The sequence below is a fragment of the Balaenoptera acutorostrata genome, chromosome 11 (assembly GCF_949987535.1).
Source record: "Balaenoptera acutorostrata chromosome 11, mBalAcu1.1, whole genome shotgun sequence".
NCBI classification, from domain to species: domain Eukaryota; kingdom Metazoa; phylum Chordata; class Mammalia; order Artiodactyla; family Balaenopteridae; genus Balaenoptera; species Balaenoptera acutorostrata.
This window is the reverse complement of record NC_080074.1, coordinates 7745313-7769330: the sequence shown is the minus strand read 5'-3', so window position 1 is coordinate 7769330 and position 24018 is coordinate 7745313. Positions and strand designations below refer to the sequence as shown.

The window sequence follows — 24018 nt, the reverse complement described above, 5'->3', positions numbered from 1 at the left end:
TGTTTTCTTTCTTTCTTTCTTTCTTTTTGGCTGTGTTGGGTCTTCGTTGCTGCACGCAGGCTTTCTCTAGTTGCGGTGAGCAGGGGCTACTCTTCGTTGCGGTGCGCGGGCTTCTCATTGTGGTGGCTTCTCTTGTTGTGGAGCATGGGCTCTAGGTGCGTGGGCTTCAGTAGTTGTGGCACATGGGCTCAGTAGTTGTGGCTCACGGGCTCTAGAGCGCAGGCTCAGTAGATGTGGCGCACGGGCTTAGTTGCTCTGCGGCATGTGGGATCTTCCCGGGCCAGGGCCCGAACCCATGTCCCTTGCATTGGCAGGCAGATTCTTAACCACTGCGCCACCAGGGAAGCCCTGTTTGTTTTCTTATAATTGAGGATTTAAAACAACTGAGATATAACTGACTTTTTTTTTTTTAAGATTTATTTATTTATTTTATTTATTTTTGGCTGCATCGGGGCTTAGTTGCAGCACGCAGGATCTTTGTTGAGCATGCGGGATCTTTCGTTGTGGTGCACGGGCTTCTCTCTAGTTGTGGTGTTTGAGTTTTCTCTTCTCTAATTGTGGCACGCAGGCCCCAGGGCACGTGGGCTCTGTAGTTGTGGTGCACAGGTTCCAGAGCATGTGGACTCTGTAGTTTGCCGCACACAGGCTCTCCAGTTGAGGCATGAGAGCTCAGTAGTTGTAGCACGTGGGCTTAGTTGCCCCGGGACATGTGGGATCTTAGTTCCCTGACCAGGGATTGAACCTACATTGTAAGGCAGATTCTTTACCACTGGACTACAAGGGAAGTCCCGAGATATAACTGACTTTCAAAATTATATTAGTTTCAGGTGTACAGTGTAGTGATTTGATATTTGTATATACTGTAAAATGGTATAATTGAGTTTTGAAAGTTCTTCATAGATTCTCTATAAAAGCTCTTTTACAAAGACTGTATTTTGCAAACATTTTCTCCCAGTCTATAGCTTGTCTTTTTATTCTCTTAACAGTATCTAAGGGAAGTTTTTAATTGTGATGAAGTCCAATTTATCAGTCTTTTCTTTTATGGATCATTCTTTTGGAGTCATATCTAAGAAATCTTTGCATAATTTAAGATCACAAAGATTTTCTCTTGTTGTTTTTTTTTTTTCTTCTATTTTTTGGCTGTGCAGCATGCAGGATTTTAGTTCCCAGACCAAGGATCAAACCCGCACCCCCTGCAGTGGGAGCACTGCATCTTAACCACGGGACCACCAGGGAAGTCCCTCTTTTGTTTTCTTTTAAACATTTTATAGTTTTAGTTTTACATTTCTGCCCTCTGGATATCTCTGTAGCTCCGTGAAGGGGGTCATCTGCACTTGCTGTGCCCATGGCTTTACGCCCTCGCTCCTCCACTCAGGAGTCTTGTTTCTTTTCCCATCTCCCTGCCCACCGGCTGGAGCCCCTCAATGTAGAGTCCAGGTGCCATCGTACCAGCCCAGCCTGAAGTACTTGGCGTGTGTGCTGGACCATAGCTCCTACCCCATGAGCTTCTATCAACCCTCTGAAGAGCCTTCCGGGGCTGGATAGGGGCCTCCTCCGGCTCACTGACCTTCCTTCTGCCGTGGATCTGATCAAGGTGTTGAAGTCATAATGACCTGGGTCTGTCTTCCACTCCACTTTTCTACCACTAGAAGTCTCCCTGTCCTCCAGCAGGCCCTTGCCCAGGGCCCAGGTCAGGACCTCGCACAGAGGAGGGGCTCTGGGGAGGTTTGCTGATTGAATGTGTGAGAGAACTCTCACTATCTCTGCTCCTAGCCACAGATGCGGCAACCTGGGCATGAGAGACTTAACTCTCACATTGGAGGTTAGATCCCAGCTCGCCGTCTGGGCTATGGGGCCCATGATGTGACCTTGAGGACTTCTTCGACCTCATCTTGTGCTGCTTGCCTGTCTCTTGTTTACTGCCGGCCTTTTCATTCCCTGAGCACACCATACTCTTTTCTACCTCGCCCTTGGGAGTGGCTGACCTCTCTTCTTCTCTCCCTGCCAATTCTCTTGTAATTCAGATCGCAGGCTGAAAGCCCCCTCCTTGGGAAGGTCCGCCTTCCCCCGACTGCCCAATCTCAAGGGGCCACTTGCTCACTAGCTACCATCACCAGTTTTGATTGTCTTAGTGGAACATCCTCACCATCTGACAAATTCTTCACTTATTATTTGTTTGTGGTTCCTAGAACATCACTTCAGGAAGATGCCTGGAACAGTGTCCAGCACTTAGGGGGCCTCCATGTTGAATGTTGAGTGATTTACTGGAGTCAGTTAGGGCAGAGCCAGCCTCAGGACCCAGATGTCCAGGTGGCTGGACCAGGCCTCTTCTCCTGCTTGGCCTCACCAACCCTGCCACAGGCCAACAGTATTCTGATCAGGTCCTCATGCCTGCAGGGGTCTCGGCTGGTAGCCCTATGGTCCCACCCAGGGATCAGCCCATCACTCTTCTCTCCCCTCCCTGGGGAAGGTGCCACAGCACAGGGTCCTCCAGGGCCCTCACCAGGGCTCAGGAGCCAGTGGGGCAGGAAGAGGTGCTGACGTAGGGACCAGCCCAAATGGCCTAGCTGGACAGGCGCCTAGCCTCACTCCCTCTCGTACAAATGGGACAGATGTCAAGAGGGGAGAGAGAGATTTGAGGTTACACAGAGTCGGCAGCTGTGAGGACCCACTTCTCTTGCTGGCAGTGAAACTCCCCAAATTAAAACCCAGAAAATCAGCAGGTTCCTGTCGCCCAGGGCCTTGGAGACTTCCTGGCTGGTCCCAGCCTGTCCTTAGGCCCTGCCCACTCAGGACTTGGCTGAAGTGGCCAGACCCAGGGAAAGGAAGAGGGAGGGCAAGAGTGTGCCCCTCCACCCCATGACTCACTTGGGGGAAGTGGCAGTGAGGGGACCAGACAGTGGCATCCCCTTGGCCCAAGGGCGGGCGCTGACTCAGGCAAGCAGTGACGAATGGAGAAGGGTTCTCCGGCCACCATGACTCACCCCTACCCACCCATCTGTTCTCCAGGAGAAACTATTTTGAGGGTGATCAGTATACGTCCCAGGACGCTGCCTTGCTGGGGGACGAGCAGCTTCCCGCTCTTGCAGAGGGCAGACTGGGGGCCGGCCTAGTGTCTGCTCTGAGAATGGAGTTTCCTTTTCCGCCCCAGCCTGATCCCGCTGTTGGCAGGGTTGGGTTTCGACCTGTTTGCTGATTCAAGGAAGCATCCTGGACTGGGTTGGCTGCTGGTATTTGAGGATGAATGATTATGGCCCTGATGATGAAATGGTACTTGTCATTTATTCTGGGCCAGCTATGGCGCTCAGCATTTTCCACTCACTGTTTCATTTAATCTTCACGAGTAGGTGTAATTATTATACCCATTTTAGAGGTGAGGGAACTGAGACGCCTGAGTAGGTGGAGTGGTTGCTTGAGATCACCCAGCTCAGGAGCGGCAGGGCTGGGATTGGAATCCTTGTTTTCTCAGGGAGCAGAGTCTAGACTCTTCCCTGATGGGCGCCCTCCTGACACATTCCCTGGGGAGGGGACTTGGTCTTGCTTTTCTCCTTCCTGGCTCTTCTTCGCCTCCTGATCCCTGGGCTCCCAGGCCCCCTGTGTACACCTCTCCTGTAACTGCTGTCCACCTGTGCTCTCAGGGCAGGCAGTGGGTGCTCAGGGAGTGTTTATGAATAAATGAGCCTTTTTTCCAAGGAACTCTGAGTCTACCAGAATGTTCTTTCTCCCCTTACCCCCAGGTCTCCCGCCGCACCGCTTCAGAGCCAGCAATTGGTGAATAAATGGAGGCAAGAACGTATGAATGAATCATTTCTGTGCCTGAGCCATGGAGAATTTGGAGGTTTGTTCAAACCTGGACTCTCTGTTCTTTCAGCTGGAGGGGCTGGCCGGGAAGGCGATCTCGGCACCTGAGCTGGGCCTCCCCCAGGCCTGTCGGCTCCCTGGCAGGTGCACAGGGAGTGGGTATGGGTGAGTGGGTATGGGGGAGTGGGAGTGGCTATGGGCCCCTACTCTGGTAGAACCTGTGCGAGGTGTTTTATTTATATTAACATAAATAGGAATGAGTATGTGAGGGGACCTGGGGCCCACAGGCAATGGGCAACCTGTGCACAGGGACACTGAGACAGGCTGGGCTTCTCCCTGCCAGGGCAGAGGAAAGGGAGACCTCTGTCAGGGCCTGGGCATCCTGGACTGGGGCCTCTCTCTCCTCGACAGGCTCTGTTGGAGGAAGCGGCCCATGCAGGGGCCAGACATCAAGGGCTCCTGGGACCTTGTGCAGATGTGGGATGTCTGGCCTGAGAGCTTCTAGGCCCAGTTCACACACTTGGGTGGGGAGGGATCGGTGTTGGCCTGTTTGGGGGGTGAGGGGCCTGAGGAAACACCGGTCCTTTTGATGCCCCAGAAGAGCTGCTTGCCCCCTGCCCCAGCCTGGATGGAGGTGGCATCCCCCAGGCCTGTCACCTCTCCCACACCCAGTGGCAGCCCTCCCCCCCCGCCCCCGCAGTGGCACTCTTCCATAGCAGTTACCGTAGTTTTATACATGAAAAGGTCACACGTGGGGCAAAATCTCAGCTTCCCCACTTACTAGTTTTATGAATTTTGCAGGTAATCTAACCTGGAGCCCATTTCTCATTTGTACCATGGAGATATAATACCTGTTATCACCAGGTTGTTGTGAGGGTAAAATAAGATTCAACAAATACCTAGCTGACATCTTCAACCCATGGGCCTTGCGAGGCTGATGTGCATCACTGCTGGGGAGGAGGTACCAAGGAAGAGGGAGGAGATGCTGATTTCCTCCCTAGCCCTGGGCTCAGGCAGGCCATGTCACCCCTGAAACAGCTCCGGAATTGCCCAGCCAAGAGAAGGGTCGAGAATCTAAGCACCAGGTTTTTGGACGGAACCTGACCTAGGTAGGCTCTTCTCATCCTTGCCCACTCCTAAGGGTCTAGTGGTCTCTGATGGCCAAATACTAGACGGAGAGCAGGCTGGAGGCTGATCCCTCCCTCAGCTGCGATTCCATGAAGAGGTGTGTCCTGTTCTCACCACCTGTCAGCAGAGGGAGCGGGGGCAGTTCCCAACCTCATGGAACCTGCTTCCAGTGTGGAAAAGGCCCTGTGGGAGTGGGCACCCTGAAGTGTCCTGTGTCGAGGGGAGAGGTGGTAAAAGGGGGCCTGTGACACTCTGCCTACCCAGGGGTCAGGTGAGGATGACCAATCGTTTCGTGAAGTTAACAGGGGCTGGGTCACTCCAACTCTCCCTATCCCAAAAGGGGCCCCAGAAACAAAACAAGCAGGGAGCAAGCAGAAGGTTATTATATATCATGCTTTTAATACAAACTTAAAAAAATCTGGAACAATATAAACTGTACAGATTTGATCAATCTTTTTGTTTTGTTTTTAAACTAAATCTCTAAACACACCAATGTTCCATTCCAAAATATTGCACAACATTCTGAATACAAAACGCTTGATTGTATTCCTCCTTCACTAAAGAAAACAAATTCATTACCCTGCTCCCCCGAGCTCCTCTCCATGTTGCCTCAGTGCCCCCCTTCCCATCCCCAGGGGTCAAACTAGAGAATCTACAGCTCACTGCATTGAGAAAAAGACATCATTCTGGACTAAAAGTTTACTTTCTTTACAAGACGATCCACCTTTTGACTTGTTCCTGGGGAAGAGGGGTAGAGAGAGAGAGGATGGGGAAAGGGGAGAAATAGGTTTTATTCTCCTCTTTTTTTATTTTAAAGTTTGTTTTTCCTGAAAAAATATCTTTCTCTCCTCTTAAGAAAAAATCTTGAAAAGAAAAAAATTACTTTTACGTTAGAAATATACATATATTATATATACCTCTTACATTTTACAAATGTAGCAAATTATTCAATACAAACGGACACCAAAAAATGTAAAAAATAAAAAAAAAAGTTTTCCTACGAAACCAGGTAAATTAGTGCAGATTTTTGTTTTGTTTTCTTAAAAAAAAAAATAAAATTGAAGCAAAAATGCCTAGATTTGAGACAGACAGACTGAAGTGGGCGCAAGAGCCCAGCACAGGAGTCATGCTCCTGATCACACATTTTTCTTCATATTTCAAAAGACACTAAGGGGTTGGTCTCCCCCTCCCTGGATGTGGCGAGGAACAAGCCGCCCAGGGTGTGGTGGGTGCCTGTGTGCATGAGTGGGGGAAGAGGGGCTGGAAGGGGGCATAAGGCAGCATCCAACCTTTCCCAGAGAGCAGCCTGGGCCTGTCACCTGTGCGGGAGCTGAGGGCAGGGAGAGGGTGGCCCAGACTGGGCCGGCCCCTGAGAATTCAAGGGGGGACAGACGGTGCCGGGCCGAGGAGCCAGGGCATCGCCCCGCGCGGGGAGGTAGAGCTGGTGCCCACTGCAGGGAGAGGAGGCTGGCAGCGTCTGTCTGGGCCGGACCTGCTGCCACAGCAGTTGCCCACTTGGGGTCGCTGGGGAGGAGAGGGTGGGGTGCCAAAGGCTTTGGTACTTTCTGGTGATGGGGGCCCTGATGCTACGTGCCCACTTGCCAAAGCGTCATGGCGTGGAAGCTAGCCCACTAGGGTTGGGTCAAGGTAACTTCTCTCCAGCAGAGGTGGGGAGGGCTCTTCAAGAATCCAGACACGCCCCCTGCCGTGGCCAAGCGCCTGTCCAACCCAGCCTGCTCGAGATCGTTCCTCACAGCATCGGGCCCGCTTGGGCCCATCGGGCCTGGGTCGGGCAGTGAGGGGATGGCAAGAGGTACCAAAAGTTTCTCAAGCAGGCAGGGGAAGAAAGGTATTAAAGCAACATCTACAGCCAAAAGACCAAAGTCTCAATTCAAGGCTTTGGACTGCCCACTACAGGCACTGACCCAAAACTTCCACCCGCCAGGGCGCTCAGGTGAGCGTTTCCCACCCTGGGCTAAGGTCACACAATAGGAGGGTCCGAGTCCAGGGACTTCTCTTAGGTATCAGAGGCTGGGTATGCCCTCAGCCCCTCACTGCTAACCTTTTTTTTTTTTTTGGTCAAAAACAAACAAAAGTGCAGATCCCTCCGCAGTCTGGAAACCAGTTCCTTCTGCAGTGCTTTCCTCTGGGAGCGTCAGGCTCAGCCACAGTCTCGCGCCGCCATGTGAAGCACCCACAAAAGGACTGACAACCCACCCCCAGTGCATTCCCCACCCTCACACATAAATAAACACTTGCTGCAACCCAGAATCACATCCAGAGGGGAAGTTTCACATGGCTCGGAATCCTTTAAAACAGGAGGGCAAATCACGCACGCACGCATGCACACGCACACCTGCACTCACCCCACCTCCCTACCCACGAACTCAGGCCCAGGAAAGGAGGGGCTACATGAGAGAGGCCACATGTGCCAATGGCTGGGTTTCCAGGGCCTTGGTGATGGTCTGGGCCAGGTGGGAATGGTGGCATGGGGCCACAGGACAGAGATGAAAGGGACACCAGACAGAGTGCTAACCTCCCTGGAGTCACAGACTTCAGCTCTAGGGGGAGGGTGGCAAGTGGCCAGCTGGCAGCTCCCTAGGGCCCAGGCCTGAGGAAGTGGGGGCTGGAGTCAGACCTATCTGGGTGGCAGGGCCCGAGAAGGCCTGCTGAGGTTGGATGGCTTTGAGTGAGAGGACAGCTGGGTGATGACGGCAGTGACACAGGGCAGTCTCTCCCTATTCTGAGGAGGGCCAGGCCCCAGCCGCGGTTCTTCCTTCCCTGTGAGCTGGGACACACCAACCCTAAACCAGGCGTGTGAAGGAGGGAGGGAGGGAGGGAGGGAGCAGGGAGCAGCAATTCACATCTGGACCATTCTTAGCACAGAAGCCACTAATTAAAGATGTTATATAGAAAACTACATGTAAAAAAGAAAAAAAGAAAAAGAAATATAAAACCCAAACCAACCAGATAAATCAGAGGCAGGCAGGAGAACAGCAGGGGGGCTGAGCTAAACATGGTTCGGTGCTTCAGGAGCCCCCTCCCACTCCATGCCTGGGCTGGATCTTGTTTCTAGAAGTTAGAGTGAGCAGATTGGAAATCTTTTTGTGTATTTTTCTTTTCCTCTTTTTTTTGGCCTTTCCTTTCCTTTCTCTTTTCTGTGGTCTTGGGTGCTCCTGGCCCCACGGGCAGGTGGGCGGTCAGTTGGCCAGCACGACGGGCTGAAACGGCTGGCTGGGATACTGCATGGTGTTCAGGTTGTAGCTGAGGCCTTCCACGAAGGGCGTCTTCTCCAAGAAGAGGCTGTTGGCGCCCCCTCCAAATACCTGGGCCATGTCGAAGCTGCTGCTGTTGCAGGTGCCAGCCCCACCGCCCCCGAAGGGGGCCGGGGTGCCACTGCCCTGGCCATCGGCCCCATCACAGAAGAGGCTGGGAGAGCCACCGCCGTTGTACACGAATTCCTTGGCATTGGGTGAGAGCTGGGACTGAGGGGCTGGGTTGGTGGCGATGAAGTTCAGTGAATGCAGAGACAGAGAAAGGCTCTTCTGCTTCAGCAGGCTGTTGGTGGGAGAGCGGGCCATGCGGGGCTGCTGCGGGGGGATCTGCTGGCCACTTGCCCCGCCCCCGGCCCCCCCACCCCCACCCGCTGCCCCGCCCCCCTTCTTCATCTTGGTGGAGCCAAACTTGGTGGCTGCGAAGGAGGCGGTGGTGAAAGTGATGGGCTGAGTGGAGCGGGGCATGAAGGTGGGGCTGGGCGACTGGCCAAAGGACGGTGACGGGGAGTTGGACAGGGAGCTGTCCTGGCTGCCGATGGGCACAAACACCTGGGCATCGGGATTGAAGCTGCTCTTGATCTCCTTGTCCAGCTCTGGGGCAACACAGCCCTCGCTGTCATCCAGGTAGAGCACTTTCACAGCCCCCTTCTCACCAATCTGGTAGGACACCTCAAAAGGGTCGATCCAGACACTCAGCTCCTCGGGCACATTGGCCCGCACATCCTCCACCGCCAGCCCACTCCGCTTGGCGGCCAGCTCCACCACGGGGTCCACTATCTCCCCGATGTGGACACAGCGGAAGCCAGAGCCCTTCAGTGGCTTGTCAGGGTACCAGTGGCCTTCATATTTCTTTTTCAAGAGTCGCTCTAGCTCCTCACCAAACAGGTCTGCCCGGCGCCGGGGCAGCTTGTTGTACAGGTAGGAGATGATGAAGTTCAGGGCCACTTTGATCTCCAGCTGCATCGTCCTTTCCTAGGCAGAGAATCAGCACAGGCACGTGCACAAGCCAAGGACAGTGGTAGGAAATGTAAGGTGGGCAGCCTTGGGCTCCAGACAACGCTGAAAAATGAGAAAGAAAGGCTTCATGAGTAGATATGCAGAAAGCCAGGGGGGATCAGACAGAAAAGCACCAACTTTGGATCACATAGCCCCAGGGTCCCATTTCTGCTCCACTAGTGACAGGTTTATATGTGTGACTGTGGGCAAGTCACTTTTTTCTGAGCCTTAGTTTCATCAGTAACATGAAATTTTAGTCGGCACTTAATAAATATTTTTAAGTACTTCTACAGAAATAGGGGTACTGTGGTTTCCACTATTTTGAGAATTCAGGTCACTTTATGAGTGACACCAAAAAAATCGAGCTCCTAAATCAGATGGAGAAGGGAAGGCTCTTGCTAACTTGTCTCCGCAATATCTTGGTGAAGTCCCACTCCCAAACTGTCACAGGCCAAGACAGGAGTTAAAAATCTTTAGTTTCAACCCCTTAAATGTAAAGGGATACAGGTCACTGAACAGGAAGCAGCACTGCCAACTTTTCACGGGAGGCTGGGACTCCAATCACATCCAATTTGTTATCCTGAACTCCCTGGGTGTGCGTGTGCTCTGGCTCACTCTGGGTTTGCAGAGCTGATTCTTTTGCAGAACAGTGTAACCAAGGCGAGCATTTCCATCCAGACAGCCTCCAAGAATGGAGACTGGGGTATGATCCCCAGGAAAAAGTCAAGACCTATCACAATCAGAGGCATGGACCAACAAGGAAACTACTGACTAGGGGCTGCCCTAGGGAAGCAGAGGAAAGGAGAGGGAAACGGGCCCTGTAGGCCAACAAAGCCTTAAGAGCAGTACTGGTGTGGCCTGAGGGAAATCTCTATAGTTTCTGGCTAGAGTGTAGGTGATGAGGCGGGCAGAGAGAAGAAATTTTCCATCACCCTACAGCCTCCAGCTGGGGACCCATAATCACTCAGTCTCCCAGGGACTGTCTGACCACCTGTCCTTGGCACCAGACCAGATTTATCACGTGTTTGGAGATCCCTGGAGAGGAGGCAGCCCAACATAAACACTCAGCTTGTTATTTTGGGATTCTCTCACAGCCAGATCCACAGAGGTCAAAAAGGTTTATTCCTGAGGTCTGCGCCAGCCTCATTTCTCAGGAAGATGATCTGTGAGGTCCTGAGAGCCAGTGATCCTAATTGCCTCACTTTCTCCAAAAGGACAGATCCAGGCTCATGACATGGGAGAACTGAACTGAAAAGGGCCATCTTTGAGGGCCGACAGAGCCAGAACATGTTCCTAACCAGACCTCTGGGTGAGAATGTGCTGCTGAGCTCAGCAAGAGACAAGACTGATCCACGATCCGTCAAGGCCACCTTTTGTCCCTGGAGCTGGATTTTGATTAAAATCCCTTCTGGGTCCAGCACACAGTATCCAGGTGCTAATTCTAGGCTTGAGGATCTTGAGCTTTCTGAACACCTGACCCAACTTGCTACGCTGTAATTCTAAGGCCTGGGACCATGGCTCCCCAGGGCGTTTCAAGGATGGAATCCTCAGGCAAAGCTCTACGGGGTGAATATCAGAGAAAATGCACTGGGTTAATGTGGAGTATCTGATGACACTGGCCATGTCTAGCCCCACCCTCACTTCAAGTCTGAGTAGACAAAGGGTCACGTGGGGCATCAAAAGTAGTGCCACGAGCATGGCCTCTCCTGAGCCCTCCACAGGGAGGCTCAGGATTCAGGTGACTCTTTTCTCCCCATCTATCCCAGCCTCCAATACAGACAATCTCCACGTGTCTTCAGATGTCTATTCCTGGTCGCCAAAGATCAATTCCAGGGTCCTTCTAGGTTTAAAGAGAAGAAGAATGATAAAGATAAGGAGCTTTCTGTTTATAAGGATTGGATTCATCACCAGATGCAAAGATAGCCACCAGGACCATGGGCCTCCCCTGAAGAACGAAGGTCTGTAAGGGCCACAGTGGCCCACTAGAAGTGTCCAACACACAGGAGACTAAAAAGTTGTAAAGAAAGTTGACACTGGTTCCCAAGAATGGGCCTGGAGTTAAAGGCAGTGTCTTCAAAGTATTTTTGAAAAGTAAAACTTGAACATGACATATGACCCTTCTCCCAAGGCACCACATGGCCTCTTGGCATGCCACACGGTCCAAAGGGCTCCTGCACCCTGCTACGCCTTCTCAAACTCTGCTGCGTAACTGCCTTCTAAATCACCTCCCCTGAACAGTTCAGCCTCAGAATGGGAGCATTTTAAATGCAGGCCAAAGTCATTGGGAAATAAGCCTCCCACCCCAAAATACAATAGAATCACTGTCATCAGCCCTGCCTAGCTAACCATTTTCTGCAGCATTAGCAACTAAAGCTGCATGCCAGGGGCTTCCCTGGTGGCGCAGTGGTTAAGAATCCACCTGCCAATGCACGGGATATGGGTTCGAGCCCTGGTCCGGGAAGATCCCACATGCTGCAGAGCAACTAAGCCCGTGCGCCACAGCTACTGAGCCTGTGCTCTGGAGCCCACGAGCCATAGATACTGAGCCCGCGAGCCACAACTACTGAAGCCCGTGAGCCTAGAGCCCGAGCTCCACAACGAGAGAAGCCACCGCAATGAGAAGCCCGCGCACTGCAATGAAGAGTAGCCCCCGCTCGCCGCAACTAGAGAAAGCCTGCGCGCAGCAACAAAGACCCAACGCAGCCAAAAATAAATAAATAATAAATAAATAAATTTATTAAAAAAAAAAAAAGCAGCACACCAATTTATACCTCAGTGATGCTGCTGCACAAATCAGAAATAGATAATGCCACCTTCGCTTCTTCAGCTGGAGAACAGGCCAGGCCAGATGGCTGTGGGGTGGAACCTTACAAAAACGCCGGACAACCAGAATGAGATTTTCTGCTCTAGCAGCTCAGGCTCTAATTTTGACTTCAAGAAGCTTACGGAACAGAGGATTAAAGCACTGGTGCTGTCTTTAACTAAAGATAGGAGTGACCACTCACATCAGTTTGTTCATTTTTTTAAGGCTATTGGACAAATTCTAGAGCTTATATATTAAATATTCATACAATGTGGTAAAATTAGATAGCTTAAAAATAACCACCCTTCAATAAAAGGAACAAGTAGATTCAAGTTAAGCCGCAGGAGAGGACTCAAAGACTTTCTCCAACCCTGACTCAGGCACAAAAGGCCAGAAATGTGGCAAAAAGAAAAAAAAAGGCTAAGTGCTTAACAACAGCAAAATCTACCTTTTGTCAATATATTAAAAAGTTGCAAATATGAGAGTAAAATTCTGTCCCCTTTTACTTAGAATCTTATCCTCCTTCATTTGCTTTACTTCCAGCAACAAAGTTCATCCTGGATTCAGATCCCTGTGTTGAGTTTTAAAGGAGTAAGTGCTCAAGAGAATGTCAAAAAAGGGGGAAGAAAGAAGCTGGAAGGAGGCTGCAAGTCAACGATATGGTAAATGGAGACGCCACAGAACTGCTGACAAAAACTCGAAGGACGGTTTTTAGGAAGAAAAAGTTGTTTTAAAGGGGAAAAGGAGGGATAGTGAGGGAACCCACTGGGCCCCCAAACCCTGAGCACCTATAAAATATTCAGGCACCTCAAGCCTTAACATCCAAGTCATAGGACAATCAAGCACTACCAGATTCAAATGAGTGTGAAAAGAGGACTCAGGGTCCTCAATTTTGACAAGGCCAGTAGGTGTCACAGACCGGGTGCTGGGCAGTGGGAGCCCGGCTCTGGCGGGACAGGGGGTGGCCCCACCACACTGGTCCCGGAGGCAGACGGGTGGGTGTGGTTGAAAGGCTACCAGGACTTGTGCCAACTGACTGCACCACCCCGCCCAGTGTCCCACACCACCTCCCCGAAACATGGACTGTGCAAGCCCAAGTCTGACTACAAGACTCCCTGCGACTAAGAGGGCCCTTTTGGAAATTCCCTGGCGGTCCAGTGGTTAGGGCTCCATGCTGACTGCCGACGGCCTGGGTTCCATCCCCGGTCGGGAACTAAGACCCCACAAAACCCCGCTGGGCGACCAAAAAAAAAGGCCCTTTCTAAGGCTCTCCAGCTTCCTCTGAAGCCAGGAAGACTTGACTGAACCCCAACATACACGGGGAGGCCGGGGGCAAAGGTGCACTCTGCGCTCTGGGAATTGTAGTCTTCAGAAACCTCACGCTCGGGTCGGAGCAAACGACCTACTTTCTCTGCACACTACACTTCCCTGCGTACTTTGCGAAGACTCAGCCGGGGAACTACGCATGCCCGGTAAGGGGAGCTGGCGGAGGGTGGGAGAACCGAGGAAAAGTTTCCGATGCACATGCGCGCTGTGGCAGACTGGCGCCCCCCCACTCCCCCGCCCACCGCCTAATACATTTTATATAAATTCTACCCATAAGGCCTACTCCCCGTATTGTGTCGCCCACCATATCTAGGTCTCGGCTTCCCGAAAAACTGAACTTTTCTTTCTTCCTCTCTCTTCACTGCCTCGCAAGACCGTTGAATTAACGAACAGCTTCTAATGAGTTTTTCTGGGTGAAGGCGGTAGGCTGGGATAGATAGGAGTCACATCCCTCCCCCTCCCCAACCCCCTGCCACTTAATCTGTATTCCTTGGGCTGGGTGGTTTCCCTTTGGAGTTGCTGTAGGGACGGTGGATTCAAAGAGAAAAGAGCCTTTTCACTTAACGCCCAGCGGGCTCCGCTGTAGCACCTCACAACCAGGAATGGAACGGCAGGAATAAACCCAGTTCTCCCGTCCTCTCGGCCAAAGGAATTCCCAGTTTTAAGCTGCGGGGAGGCGCCGGGCTGACAATCAGAAGGCCCGACGCCAGCAGGGCCCAAGCCTCACCCCTCTTCTAATCCAAGTCCGAGTAACCAGACCCGGCTAGGTAATGGGAAAGAGTTCCCGGATAGGGAAGGAAAAACTGTACATCTGACAACATTTTCTAATACTTAAAATTGTTTGTGAGTCTCCTCCCACTGCAAGGCCTGCTCTATTGACCAGACTTACCAGATCCTCGGCAAAGCTCCCCTGCAGGGTGTTAAACCTCCCTAATCCTTCCTCCCACACAAGCTTCTCTCCCCCTCCGCTTAAGAGGGGGATGGGGGCAGGCACCCAAGAAAGCAATAGGGGTGTTTTTCTGCTGTTAAATCAAAGATGAGGGACCCACTCCCAGGGTAGCGTGGGTAGGAAGAAGAAAAAAACGGTTAGATACTGAGCAGACACCCGGGACCCCCCTCGGCTAGCCCACGAGTTGACGCCTACTGTGTGGGGTTCTGGTTCCTCTAGGGGGTGGGAAAGGGCTGCCAGCTGCCCCTCCTCTCTCTGTTCCCTCCTCCTCCCCCTCCCTTTCTGGTCAAGGGCACAGTCCATCCTCTGGACAGGAGCTTAGGAGTAAGGCTCTTCCTCCCAGGCACCTCACCAGGGTCAACCAGAATCCACTCACTGATACTGCTGTAAGGGTACTTTTTTCCGCCCAGTTTTCCATAAAACACTAACGAGGATAAAGAGCTCAAGCCAAATGGTAAATTCTGGCTCGGCGGCCAGAGGACAGTCACCACTGACCGGTCCAAAAGGGGGGGTGTCCACCCTCCATCCCTCAGGCTCCACAGGGCCAAAAATAAACCCTATTAATTATTACCACCCTCCTTCTCCGCACACGGGAAAAGCAGAAAAACAAGGCCTGGATCCCCTTCCTTCTTCTGATTTTATTTAATGGTGGTGGGAGTTATGTTTTCGCGGGTAACGAGGAAAATCTAGCGACTCTCTAGGATATGAAGAACGGAGGGAAAAGGGAGGAAATGCACCGCACCCAGGAGGTGGCCACACTTGGAACAGGGAAAGAAAGGGGCTCTGGGATACCCCAGGATGAGAGCACACGTGAGGAAAAGAAGAGCACGGGGAAAAGGTGGGGTCCAGTGGGGAGGTGGAAGGGGAAAGGAAAATGTTGGCCAGGTGTAAAGGGGGGGGCGACAGCAACGTGGAGCGTCCACCAAAGCGGAGAGCGGGAGTGGGGCGGGGGTGGGGGAAGGCGTCGGGCCTGTTGGGTCTCGGGGGGGGCCCCCCGCCCGCACGCCCCCCACTCACTCACTCGGGTCTCCGCGGCGGCGGGGCGGTGTGCCGGCCGCGGGGCGGCTTCTTCCTCCAGGGTGGTCCTGGGCGCGGGGCGGAGGTCGCTCTCCCTTCTCGGGAGCCGATGTGTCCTTTTCTTCGTTGAGGATGGGGGAACGAGTGAGGTGGTTATGGGCTATGACTCTCAATAATAATTTTTTCAGCTTTTTGGAGGTCGAGCTCAGCGGCGGGGGACAGAAGGCGCGCGGGCCGGCCGGCGGCGACGGCACGGAGATGGAGGACCGGAGAGTGGCTCGTGTCGCGGGGCGGAAGACGGTCCCGGCTGTGGCCAGCGGACGGTCTTGCCCTTCTGGCCCCGCGTCGCCCGAGCCACTCGCTTCTCCCCCCGCCCCAACGACCTGCACCTTCCCGCGCCCCGGCCCGAAGTGAGCAAAGTCAATGAAAAGTTTCACCCTTAGCAACCCTGCGCACGGATCCGGCTTCCCCACCCCTGCGTGATGCGTCCCTCCGCCCTGCAGGGGCGGGGCCGAGCGCTGGGCCGGGACTACTTCCCAGCCGGCGGACAGCTTAACCCCTCAGGGCTCGCGGCGCGCGGCTCCGAGTGGAATCCGTGGGTGCCCGGCCACCGCCCTCGTCCCACCCTCGGGCGGCCGCCCTGTTTGTCTCATCACTCAGATCCCGGCTCAAACGTTTGCTGCTTCTGGCCGGCCTGTGTAACGCGGTCCGCCTTCCCTCCCCATCACGACGCTGCTTCGCAGTTATTTTCTTCATGTCCCAAGCCACTCAAATCGTGCTCATCGTGTTAGGTGTTTCCCTAGGTAGACAGCGAGCTCGGGAGGGCAGGGGCCTGGCCTGGGACTCAGTTGCTCACTTTAGGTGTGTTGGCTGAATGGATGTCGCGGGGAAGGGAGTTTCCCCGCTGTATCTTCGGCCCTGCACCTGCCCCGGCGCCGACGGTTCATATGCTCGTCCGAACCGTCCCCGCAGGCCACCTCGGCGAGTCGCTCCAGCTTTGGAACTCTGACCGTCCGACCTTCCCCGTGGCGCTCGCACCGCCCCAGATACGGTCTCTTCGCGGGTGGGGGAGCTGAGGGGACGACTCGAACTCTGTAAAGGTTTCGGACCTTTATCAACGCGGCTTAGCCCGAATCTGCCGAGCTCCTCGTGCCTCGTCGGGGGACGCGTAACGTCGAGGGAAGGGCGAGGGGGAAACCTGGGCCCGGGCAGAGCGGGAGGAAGAGGGGGCGAGGAGAGGCCGAACGGCCAGGAAAAGGAGCTGAACGACACATGAACCTTCCGCTTGCCGCCTCTGGCGCCCGTTAGCCTCGCGGCGCGGACAGGGCCAGCGCCGGTTCCGCTCAGGCGCGCGAGCCCGTCCCCTGCCCGCTCCGGGCGGGGCTCAGCCCCTTTGCGGACGCACCCGTAGTTTCTCCCAGGTCGGCGACCCCCAATAAGGGCCACCAGAGCCACATTTCTTCTAGTAACAGCCCCCGCCGGCGGGGGTGGCGCCCGCCCGTGCTAGAGGCGCCGCGCTTGAGCACCCGACGATCCCTCGGGCGGCTGACCCAGGTTCGCCGAACCCGGCACCCTCGCGCGCTCGGCGACCCCCGCCCGGGCTATGGCCACGCGGGCCACTCGGCTACTTTGTGACTGTGCGGGGCGCGGAGTTGGGGGTAGGGAGGCCTGTGCCCAGTGAGGTCATAGGCGGACTGGACTGCCAGGTGGTAAAGCCCGGGGCCGCTGGGAGCTTGCGCCTGAAGTCTTCCCATCCCTTCTTCAATCGCCCATTCCCCAACTCTCCCCACCCCCGGCCTTTATTTTCATTCCAGACGGTTCCAGCCCAACAGCCGCCAAACCCACGTGGGATGGCGAGATGCGAAAGTTTCCAGCTACGAACGGTTTGCAGTTTTCTTTTTTTTTTTCCTTGATCACTTTTTTTGGCAAGGGCAGAGAGCAACGGTAGCGTGCGGGTTTAAATGCGCTTTCCTTGCTGTAGAGAAACGCTGGACTGGAGGGCAAACTCCAAGGGGACAGAAAAGGGGAGGGAGCCTGAGCCCTAGAGCTCCCATCCCCCACACTCTGAGCGCTTCAGCCCCTGGGGCACCTCAAGGGACTACTTGCTTGTGCGTCAGCGAGTGCCAGAGCGTCACACACACGCCCCCTCCCCCTAGCCCCACTCCGCCCCTCCCCTTCTTTTTCCTCCTTCACCTCGTTCCCCTCCCCTTCCCTTCTCCTCCCCTCCCCTCCTCTCCCTTCCCTTCGCGTCGGGAGTTCCAACGGGGCAGCGAGACCCGGCCGACTCAGGGTGCCAGAGTACTGGAGAGCTAAAAATATAACCGGTACGTTAGCAACAGCCTTCCCATTGGTGGGGAAGAGGGAGCGGCAGCATCTGATTGGGTGTTCGATCCAACCTCTAGGACGGGGAAGTGGGGGCCGAGAGCCAAGGAGCCTGGGCTTTAGGGAGAGTGCGTTTGCGCATTGGGGCATTGCAAGGGATGCTGGTATTTGTAGTCATTTATTAGAGGCAGCTGTGGAAATAGGTGGGTTTGAATCCCAGTTCCGCCACCAACTGTTTTATCTTGATTTAATGGCAACAAATCTCTTTACATCATCAAATCTGTTTTCTCATCCTTAAAATGGAGCTCGTGCGGGGATTAAATATGATACTGTATGTAAAGCCTGTCTCAAATAGGTACTATTCTTTTTTTTTTTTTTTTTTTAAATATTTTATTTATTTATTTATTTATGGCTGTGTTGGGTCTTCGTTTCTGTGTGAGGGCTTTCTCCAGTTGCGGAGAGCGGGGGCCACTCTTCATCGCGGTGCGCAGGCCTCTCACTATCGCGGCCTCTCTTGTTGCGGAGCACAGGCTCCAGACGCGCAGGCTCAGTAATTGTGGCTCACGGGCCCAGTCGCTCCGCGGCATGTGGGATCTTCCCAGACAAGGGCTGGAACCCGTGTCCCCTGCATTGGCAGGCAGATTCTCAACCACTGCGCCACCAGGGAAGCCCAATAGGTACTATTCTTAATTAAAAGTCACCGTTCTGGCCAAATTGCATTCTACATGTGCTGTGCTCAGTTCAGTTCATTGTGTATTTCCCAATAGGAAACCTTACAAGACAGGATGAGAATGGTGAGGGTGAGTTGAAACGAATTCTCCTAGGGTATCACAGGAAGGAGGGATGGAGTCCACATAAGTAGATAAAGGGTATACATTTCCTACCGTTCACTGCAGGCTGTGGGAGAGCGGAGTGAATCCCTGGAAGGAAGGTGTTGAATTTTTGCGCGTTCCTATATTTATTCGAATCTCCCCTGCAGTGCTGAAAACACACCCGCCTTGAGCAATATCACTGAAACAAAACTGAGAAATCCAGCTTCCTTGGTAAATGGGATCCCTGGGTAAAGGGTTAGCATATAAATAGGAAAAAATAAAATAGAGGGGAAAAAGGTAATCATTCTTAACTGCTGATGTCTCCATTTATCATGTGGTGAGGAGGACGTTTTTTCTCTCCCCAACGTGTGATTTCATCTTGCCAGGGCTTAATTGTGAGCTGAATTCCTACTCAAGCATTCCAGAGTCCCCTCCCATTTGGAATAATCATACGTTGAAAGGCATACGCTTTGTTTTCAAAATGGTGAGCTTCAGGAGTAAGCGTGTGCTTGAGGAGAGGGTGGAGGCAGCTCCCCTGTCTGAGAGTAAGCAAGTTATGCCAGATGTTTTGTTGTGACAAGTCAGGCTAGTCATAATTAGCCCCAATTAACTCTCAGGGGTGAGTCACTCTCTCATATACACATGTTGGGGTGAGAAATTTTGTAGTTTCTTTTAAGTTATCCAAGAAAATAGTTCCTCAGTTTGATTCTTCAGATCCACTCCTCCAACTGGGCAGGAGCAAAGACAGCCACAACAGAAATTAGCTTTGGAGAAGAGTGATTGGATGGATGCCAAGGGCAAACGATTTGCTATGTATTGACCTGATGTGAGTGAATTCTAGTAAACAAGGTAAGTGAACAAACCTGTCTTTGGCTAAGGCACTAAAACTACCGTGTTCAAAGAAAGTATCATTGTAGCCTTGGTGGTGGCAGAGAGGCCACTTGGGGATAGAGTTGATAAGGAACTGAATAACTGGGGAAAGATGGGAACTGGAGACTTTTTTTTTTTTTTTTTAAAGGCAGGAAAATTCCAACCAAGGCAAAGAATCTTTCACCTTTATGTCCTTGCTTCAAACTATAAAGAGCTACAGGTCAAAATATAGTGACATACAATCTCTTTGAAATTTAGTCAGTTGAATTTGATTCCCTGGGAAGTTAATTTTCTTAATTTAGAAGCTGCTAATTGGCAGGCCAAGGTCCACATCTGGTGGATGTATTGCCTTGGCATATACTGACACATTAAAATTTCAAAAATGAGTTGACAGGGACTTCCCTGGTGGTCCAGTGGTTAAGACTTCACCTTTCAATGCAGGGGCGGGGGGTGTTCGATCCCTGGTAGGGGAGCTAAGATCCCACAAGCCTCGGGGCCGAAAAACCAAAACATAAAAAAAAAAAAAAAGCAGAAGCAATATTGTAACAAGTTCAATAAAGACTTTAAAAATGGTCCCCATCCAAAAAAAAAAATGAGTTGGCAACACTTAAAACTTGGGAGATTGCACAAAAATATCTTAATTTGCCACTTGTCCTAAATTCAAAAGATCTGTTAACACTGGGTATTCAAGCTGGCAATTGTCTGGACTTGAACAGCAACTGTCTTCTCTAGACAGGGCCTGTGCTCTCTGGTTCCAAGGTCCCTACCACTCCCTATTGTCCCCCAGACACTGAGGCCCAGTGCCACATACCGTTGATCATCATGCTTTTTTTTTTTCTTGGCGGCAACGCTCGGCATGCGGGATCTTAGTTCCCTAACTGGGGGTGGAACCCGTGACCCCTGCAATGGAAGGGCAGAGTCTTAACCACTGGGCCGTCAGGGAAGTCCCACCCCTCCCTTTTAATCACTTATGTTACTCACCCAGACTCCTGAATTTGTGACCCCTTTTTCTAATAAGTGTTTTTTTCTTTTTTAGAACAGAATAAATTGAAAATACTGTACACACAGTAAATGTTTCATGAAATTTTTGTTATACATATGTACGAGGCATGAGAGATTTTTGTGGGGTATGGTGCATCTGGAAGCATTCATGAGATGTTAGGAGCTTAGAAGGAGAAGGTACAGACTTGGCTGGATGATGTGACGGTGGTGGAATGGTATTTCAAACAAAGGAAATAGAGAGCCAAGAAGATGGGCTGTGTGTGAGGAATTCCCTTCAGCTGCCTAATGAACAGCAGAGAATGAATAGAGGAAAACCTGAGGGGTAGGGAAGAGAGGGAACCATATGGAGGATCTTCAATGCTAGAACTTAAATGTTTATCTGTGAAGTAAAGGCCCATTGTAAAAGAGCTACCATTTATGATGTGAAGCCTTCCCAGTAAGGGTCAGGCACTTACGAGGTCACATTTAATCCTTACAACCCAAAGAGGGAGGCATTAATATCCTTATTTAATAGATAAGAAAAAAAAAGCACCGAAAACCTCACTAAAGGTCAATAGCAGATTAGAATTAAAATACAGGACCGATTATAAAGCCCACACATTTCTCTTTATACTTTTTTTTCTTTGGAGCAAGAGCACATGTAAAGTGCAATGTTTAAAGGAGATTAAATTACCATATGTGTACAGAGTATATCTGAGAAGCTGGAAGACACCCATCCTTTTTAGATCCTAGAAATGAATGTATCAAACACTGAATACTTAATAGTAATAATCATAAACCCAGGAAATGGAACCACTTTCTTAGACTGACTATGATGAGTTCAGTTATTTCAACTAGACCTGTGTAGGTAGTGCTTATCTCAACAATGGAGAAAAGAAATAATTTTTAAGCCCATTCTGATTTTTTGTGGCCATACACAGTTGGCTGAGATCATTATTCTAATTCTTTTCACAGAACTATATACTATTAGAGGTTAAAATAAAGCTTGTAAGCAATGTATTCCCAATAGAGAATTTAGTATTATCATTATTCTAATTTTTTTTTTTTTTAAATTTTAAATTTTTTTATTTTTTTAATGCTATTCTTGTCTGCTTACATTCTTTTTATGTATGTATGTATGTATGTATGTATGGCTGTGTTGGGTCTTCGTTTCTGTGCGAGGGCTTTCTCTAGTTGTGGCAAGCGGGGGCCACTCTTCATCGCGGTGCGCGGGCCTCTCACTATCGCGGCCTCTCGTTGCCGAGCACAGGCTCCAGACGCGCAGGCTCAGTAGTTGTGGCTCACGGGCCGAGTTGCTCCGCGGCATGTGGGATCTTCCCAGACCAGGGCTCGAACCCGTGTGCCCTGCATTGGCAGGCAGACTCTCAACCACTGCGCCACCAGCGAAGCCCTATTCTAATTTTTAAAACTGAAAAGGACTTACTCTAAAGTCCAAGGTAGACGATAACTAAGGATTTGAACTTGAACGCTGTTTATCTAAGGCGTTTTTAACTTATTCGTTGTATTGTATCATTCTCTTGGCCTCAGAGAACAAACAAATGGAGAATGGGATTATAAAATTAGGTGACAGAGGAACAGAGTTCAGCAGAATTCACCGGACTGAGGTTGAACTTGTCCTGTTGCTTATCAGTGTGGAAATCCTACCGCGCATTAAATTTTAAGCTCCCTTGCAAGAACTTTTAGAGGCATACACACTAAGACTCACAGAGCACAGTTAAGGTGGTGTTTTGCTGAAAGTAAGGAGTAGCTTTTCAAAAATCTGGAGATGCAAGATGTTATGTGTACCAAGGTAGTTAATAAATGTTTTTTTTGGCGGGGGGACCATACCACGCGGCATGTGGGATCTTAGTTCTCCCACCAGGGATTGAACCTGTGCCCCCTGCATTGGAAGCACAGAGTCTGAACCACTGCCAGGGAAGTCCCAATAAACAAATTTTAGAAATTGATTTGTTTAGCAAAACAAAACATTTTGACTTATATTACACATTAAAACTAAAGTTACTATAGAATCAAATGACAGATTCTAGTTATAATCTGAAAATTATCTGGTTTCTGCAACTCGTTTGATATACCATAACCCTCACCTGATGCTTTAGAACTGCTCAGAGCTCCCCAAACACATCACCCCATTCAAACTGTCTCCCCCACACAAATATCTTTACCTGCAGACCCTACCCCCTTTGCCTGTAGGTTCCAACATGGCCTTCAAAGCCCAGTTTATTATCTGGTTTCTATGACTTCAGTTATTCATTCAATACTGAGCACCTGCTACCTGCTGGGCAGAACAGACTTGCTTCCTGCCATCATGGAACACAGCCTAGTAGATGACAGTCAATATTACCAAATGCTATTAACAAAATGCTTATGGTGCTATGTGGGAGTATAACAAGATGAACTTAGATTGGGGGTTGGATGAGGCATCTTTTAGGAAATACTTAGCTAAGGTCTGAAGGATGAGTAGGAGTTAGCTGAGCAGAAGGGAAGCACAGCTTTAGAGGTAAAAAACAGGTAAAAAGCACTGCGGCAGGAAGGAAAACGGCAGTTTGAGGAACTGAAAGGAGCCCTCATGGCAGCCCTATGGCTGTGGCCTTCCCCTAGCCTTCCCGAAGTACCCCATGCGAGGCCCAGAACCCTTCCTTTGTGCATCCCCTGTGTTACACTGGGCTATTTCTGGCAAGCTCAATTATTAAATTCCTTAAAGGCAGAGGTTATCTTAATTCTATTTTGGACACTCAATACATTACAAATAACCAAGTTTTATTGATCCAAGATAAAACCCTGATAGGAAGTCAGAAAGCTCTCATCTCAACTTGGATCTGCCACTGAGTTGCAGTGTAACATTGGGCCAGGCCCCTGGATTCTGCAGGACTCACAACCTTTTTCAAATTCATGGTGTCAAAGACCTACTTGACTGGAAGTCTCCAATTATGAATGTGGCTCCTCAGGATAACTTGCTTATTGCCTCTAGCAGACAAAAAGTACAGGTAGTTGAGTTAGGGTAAAGGATGCGTCTGAATTTGAATTTACTTAAACAAACCTTCCGTATGCTTTTTTTTTTTTTTTCTGGTGGAGGGGCTGCACTGAGAGGCGTGTGGGATCTTAGTTCCCTGACCAGGGACTGAACCCATGCCCCCTGCATTGGAAGTGCGTAGTCTTAACCACTGCACCACTGGGGAAATCCCTCCCCTCATATCCTTAATGTGAGTATATATACTCTGTGAAACAAGTCAACCAAGTTCAGCTCTCCTAACTCATTCGAGTACATTTTGTCTCATTCCCTTCACCATTACTGGAAGCCATCTCTTCTGTTCAAAATTCAAGTCGGACAGGAAGGGGAAACAGCAAAGTGTCTAAAAATAACTTTGGGGCTTCCCTGGTGGCGCAGTGGTTGAGAATCTGCCTGCTAATGCAGGAGACACGGGTTCGAGCCCTGGTCTGGGAGGATCCCACATGCCGCGGAGCGGCTGGGCCCGTGAGCCACGGCTGCTGAGCCTGCGCTTCTGGAGCCTGTGCCCCGCGACGGGAGGGGCCGCGATAGTGAAAGGCCCGCGCACCGCGATGAAGAGCGGTCCCCGCACCGCGATGAAGAGTGGCCCCCACTTGCCGCAACTGGAGAAAGCCCTCGCACGAACCAAAGACCCAGCACAGCCAAAAATAAAATAAATAAATAAATAAATAAATAAAATTAAAAAAAAAAAAAAATTAAAAAAAAAAAAA

General features: G+C 51.1%; 2 protein-coding genes across 5 annotated transcripts in view; one reads left to right on the top strand and one right to left on the bottom strand.

Moving 5' to 3' along the window:
- Positions 1 to 5987, top strand: part of TEF (TEF transcription factor, PAR bZIP family member) — a 45816-nt gene extending 39829 nt beyond the window's left edge. For all 3 annotated transcript variants that reach the window (XM_007189110.2, XM_057556253.1, XM_007189112.3), the window contains exons 6-7: positions 3738 to 3838; positions 4213 to 5987. In XM_007189110.2, the coding sequence (XP_007189172.1) occupies positions 3738 to 3838; positions 4213 to 4391 (280 nt within the window). In that variant the 3' untranslated portion in view covers positions 4392 to 5987. The remainder of the gene's footprint in view (positions 1 to 3737; positions 3839 to 4212) is intronic.
- Positions 5304 to 17015, bottom strand: TOB2 (transducer of ERBB2, 2). Of its 2 annotated transcripts, none has more exons than XM_057556256.1 (2): positions 15296 to 17015; positions 5304 to 9263 (listed from the first exon to the last, which is right to left on the bottom strand). In XM_057556256.1, the coding sequence occupies exon 2, from the start codon at positions 9165 to 9167 to the stop codon at positions 8130 to 8132; it is 1038 nt and encodes a 345-aa protein (XP_057412239.1). In that variant the 5' UTR covers positions 9168 to 9263; positions 15296 to 17015; the 3' UTR covers positions 5304 to 8129. The 2 variants fall into 2 exon arrangements, with proteins under 2 accessions (XP_057412239.1, XP_057412238.1); XM_057556255.1 differs by having other exon boundaries at positions 15300 to 17011.
- Positions 17016 to 24018: the final 7003 nt, after the last annotated feature.

What these genes read in the sequence shown, in the direction of transcription:
- TOB2 (XM_057556256.1), bottom strand. Translation starts at nt 9,167, where the DNA reads ATGCAGCTGGAGATCAAAGTGGCCCTGAACTTCATCATCTCCTACCTG.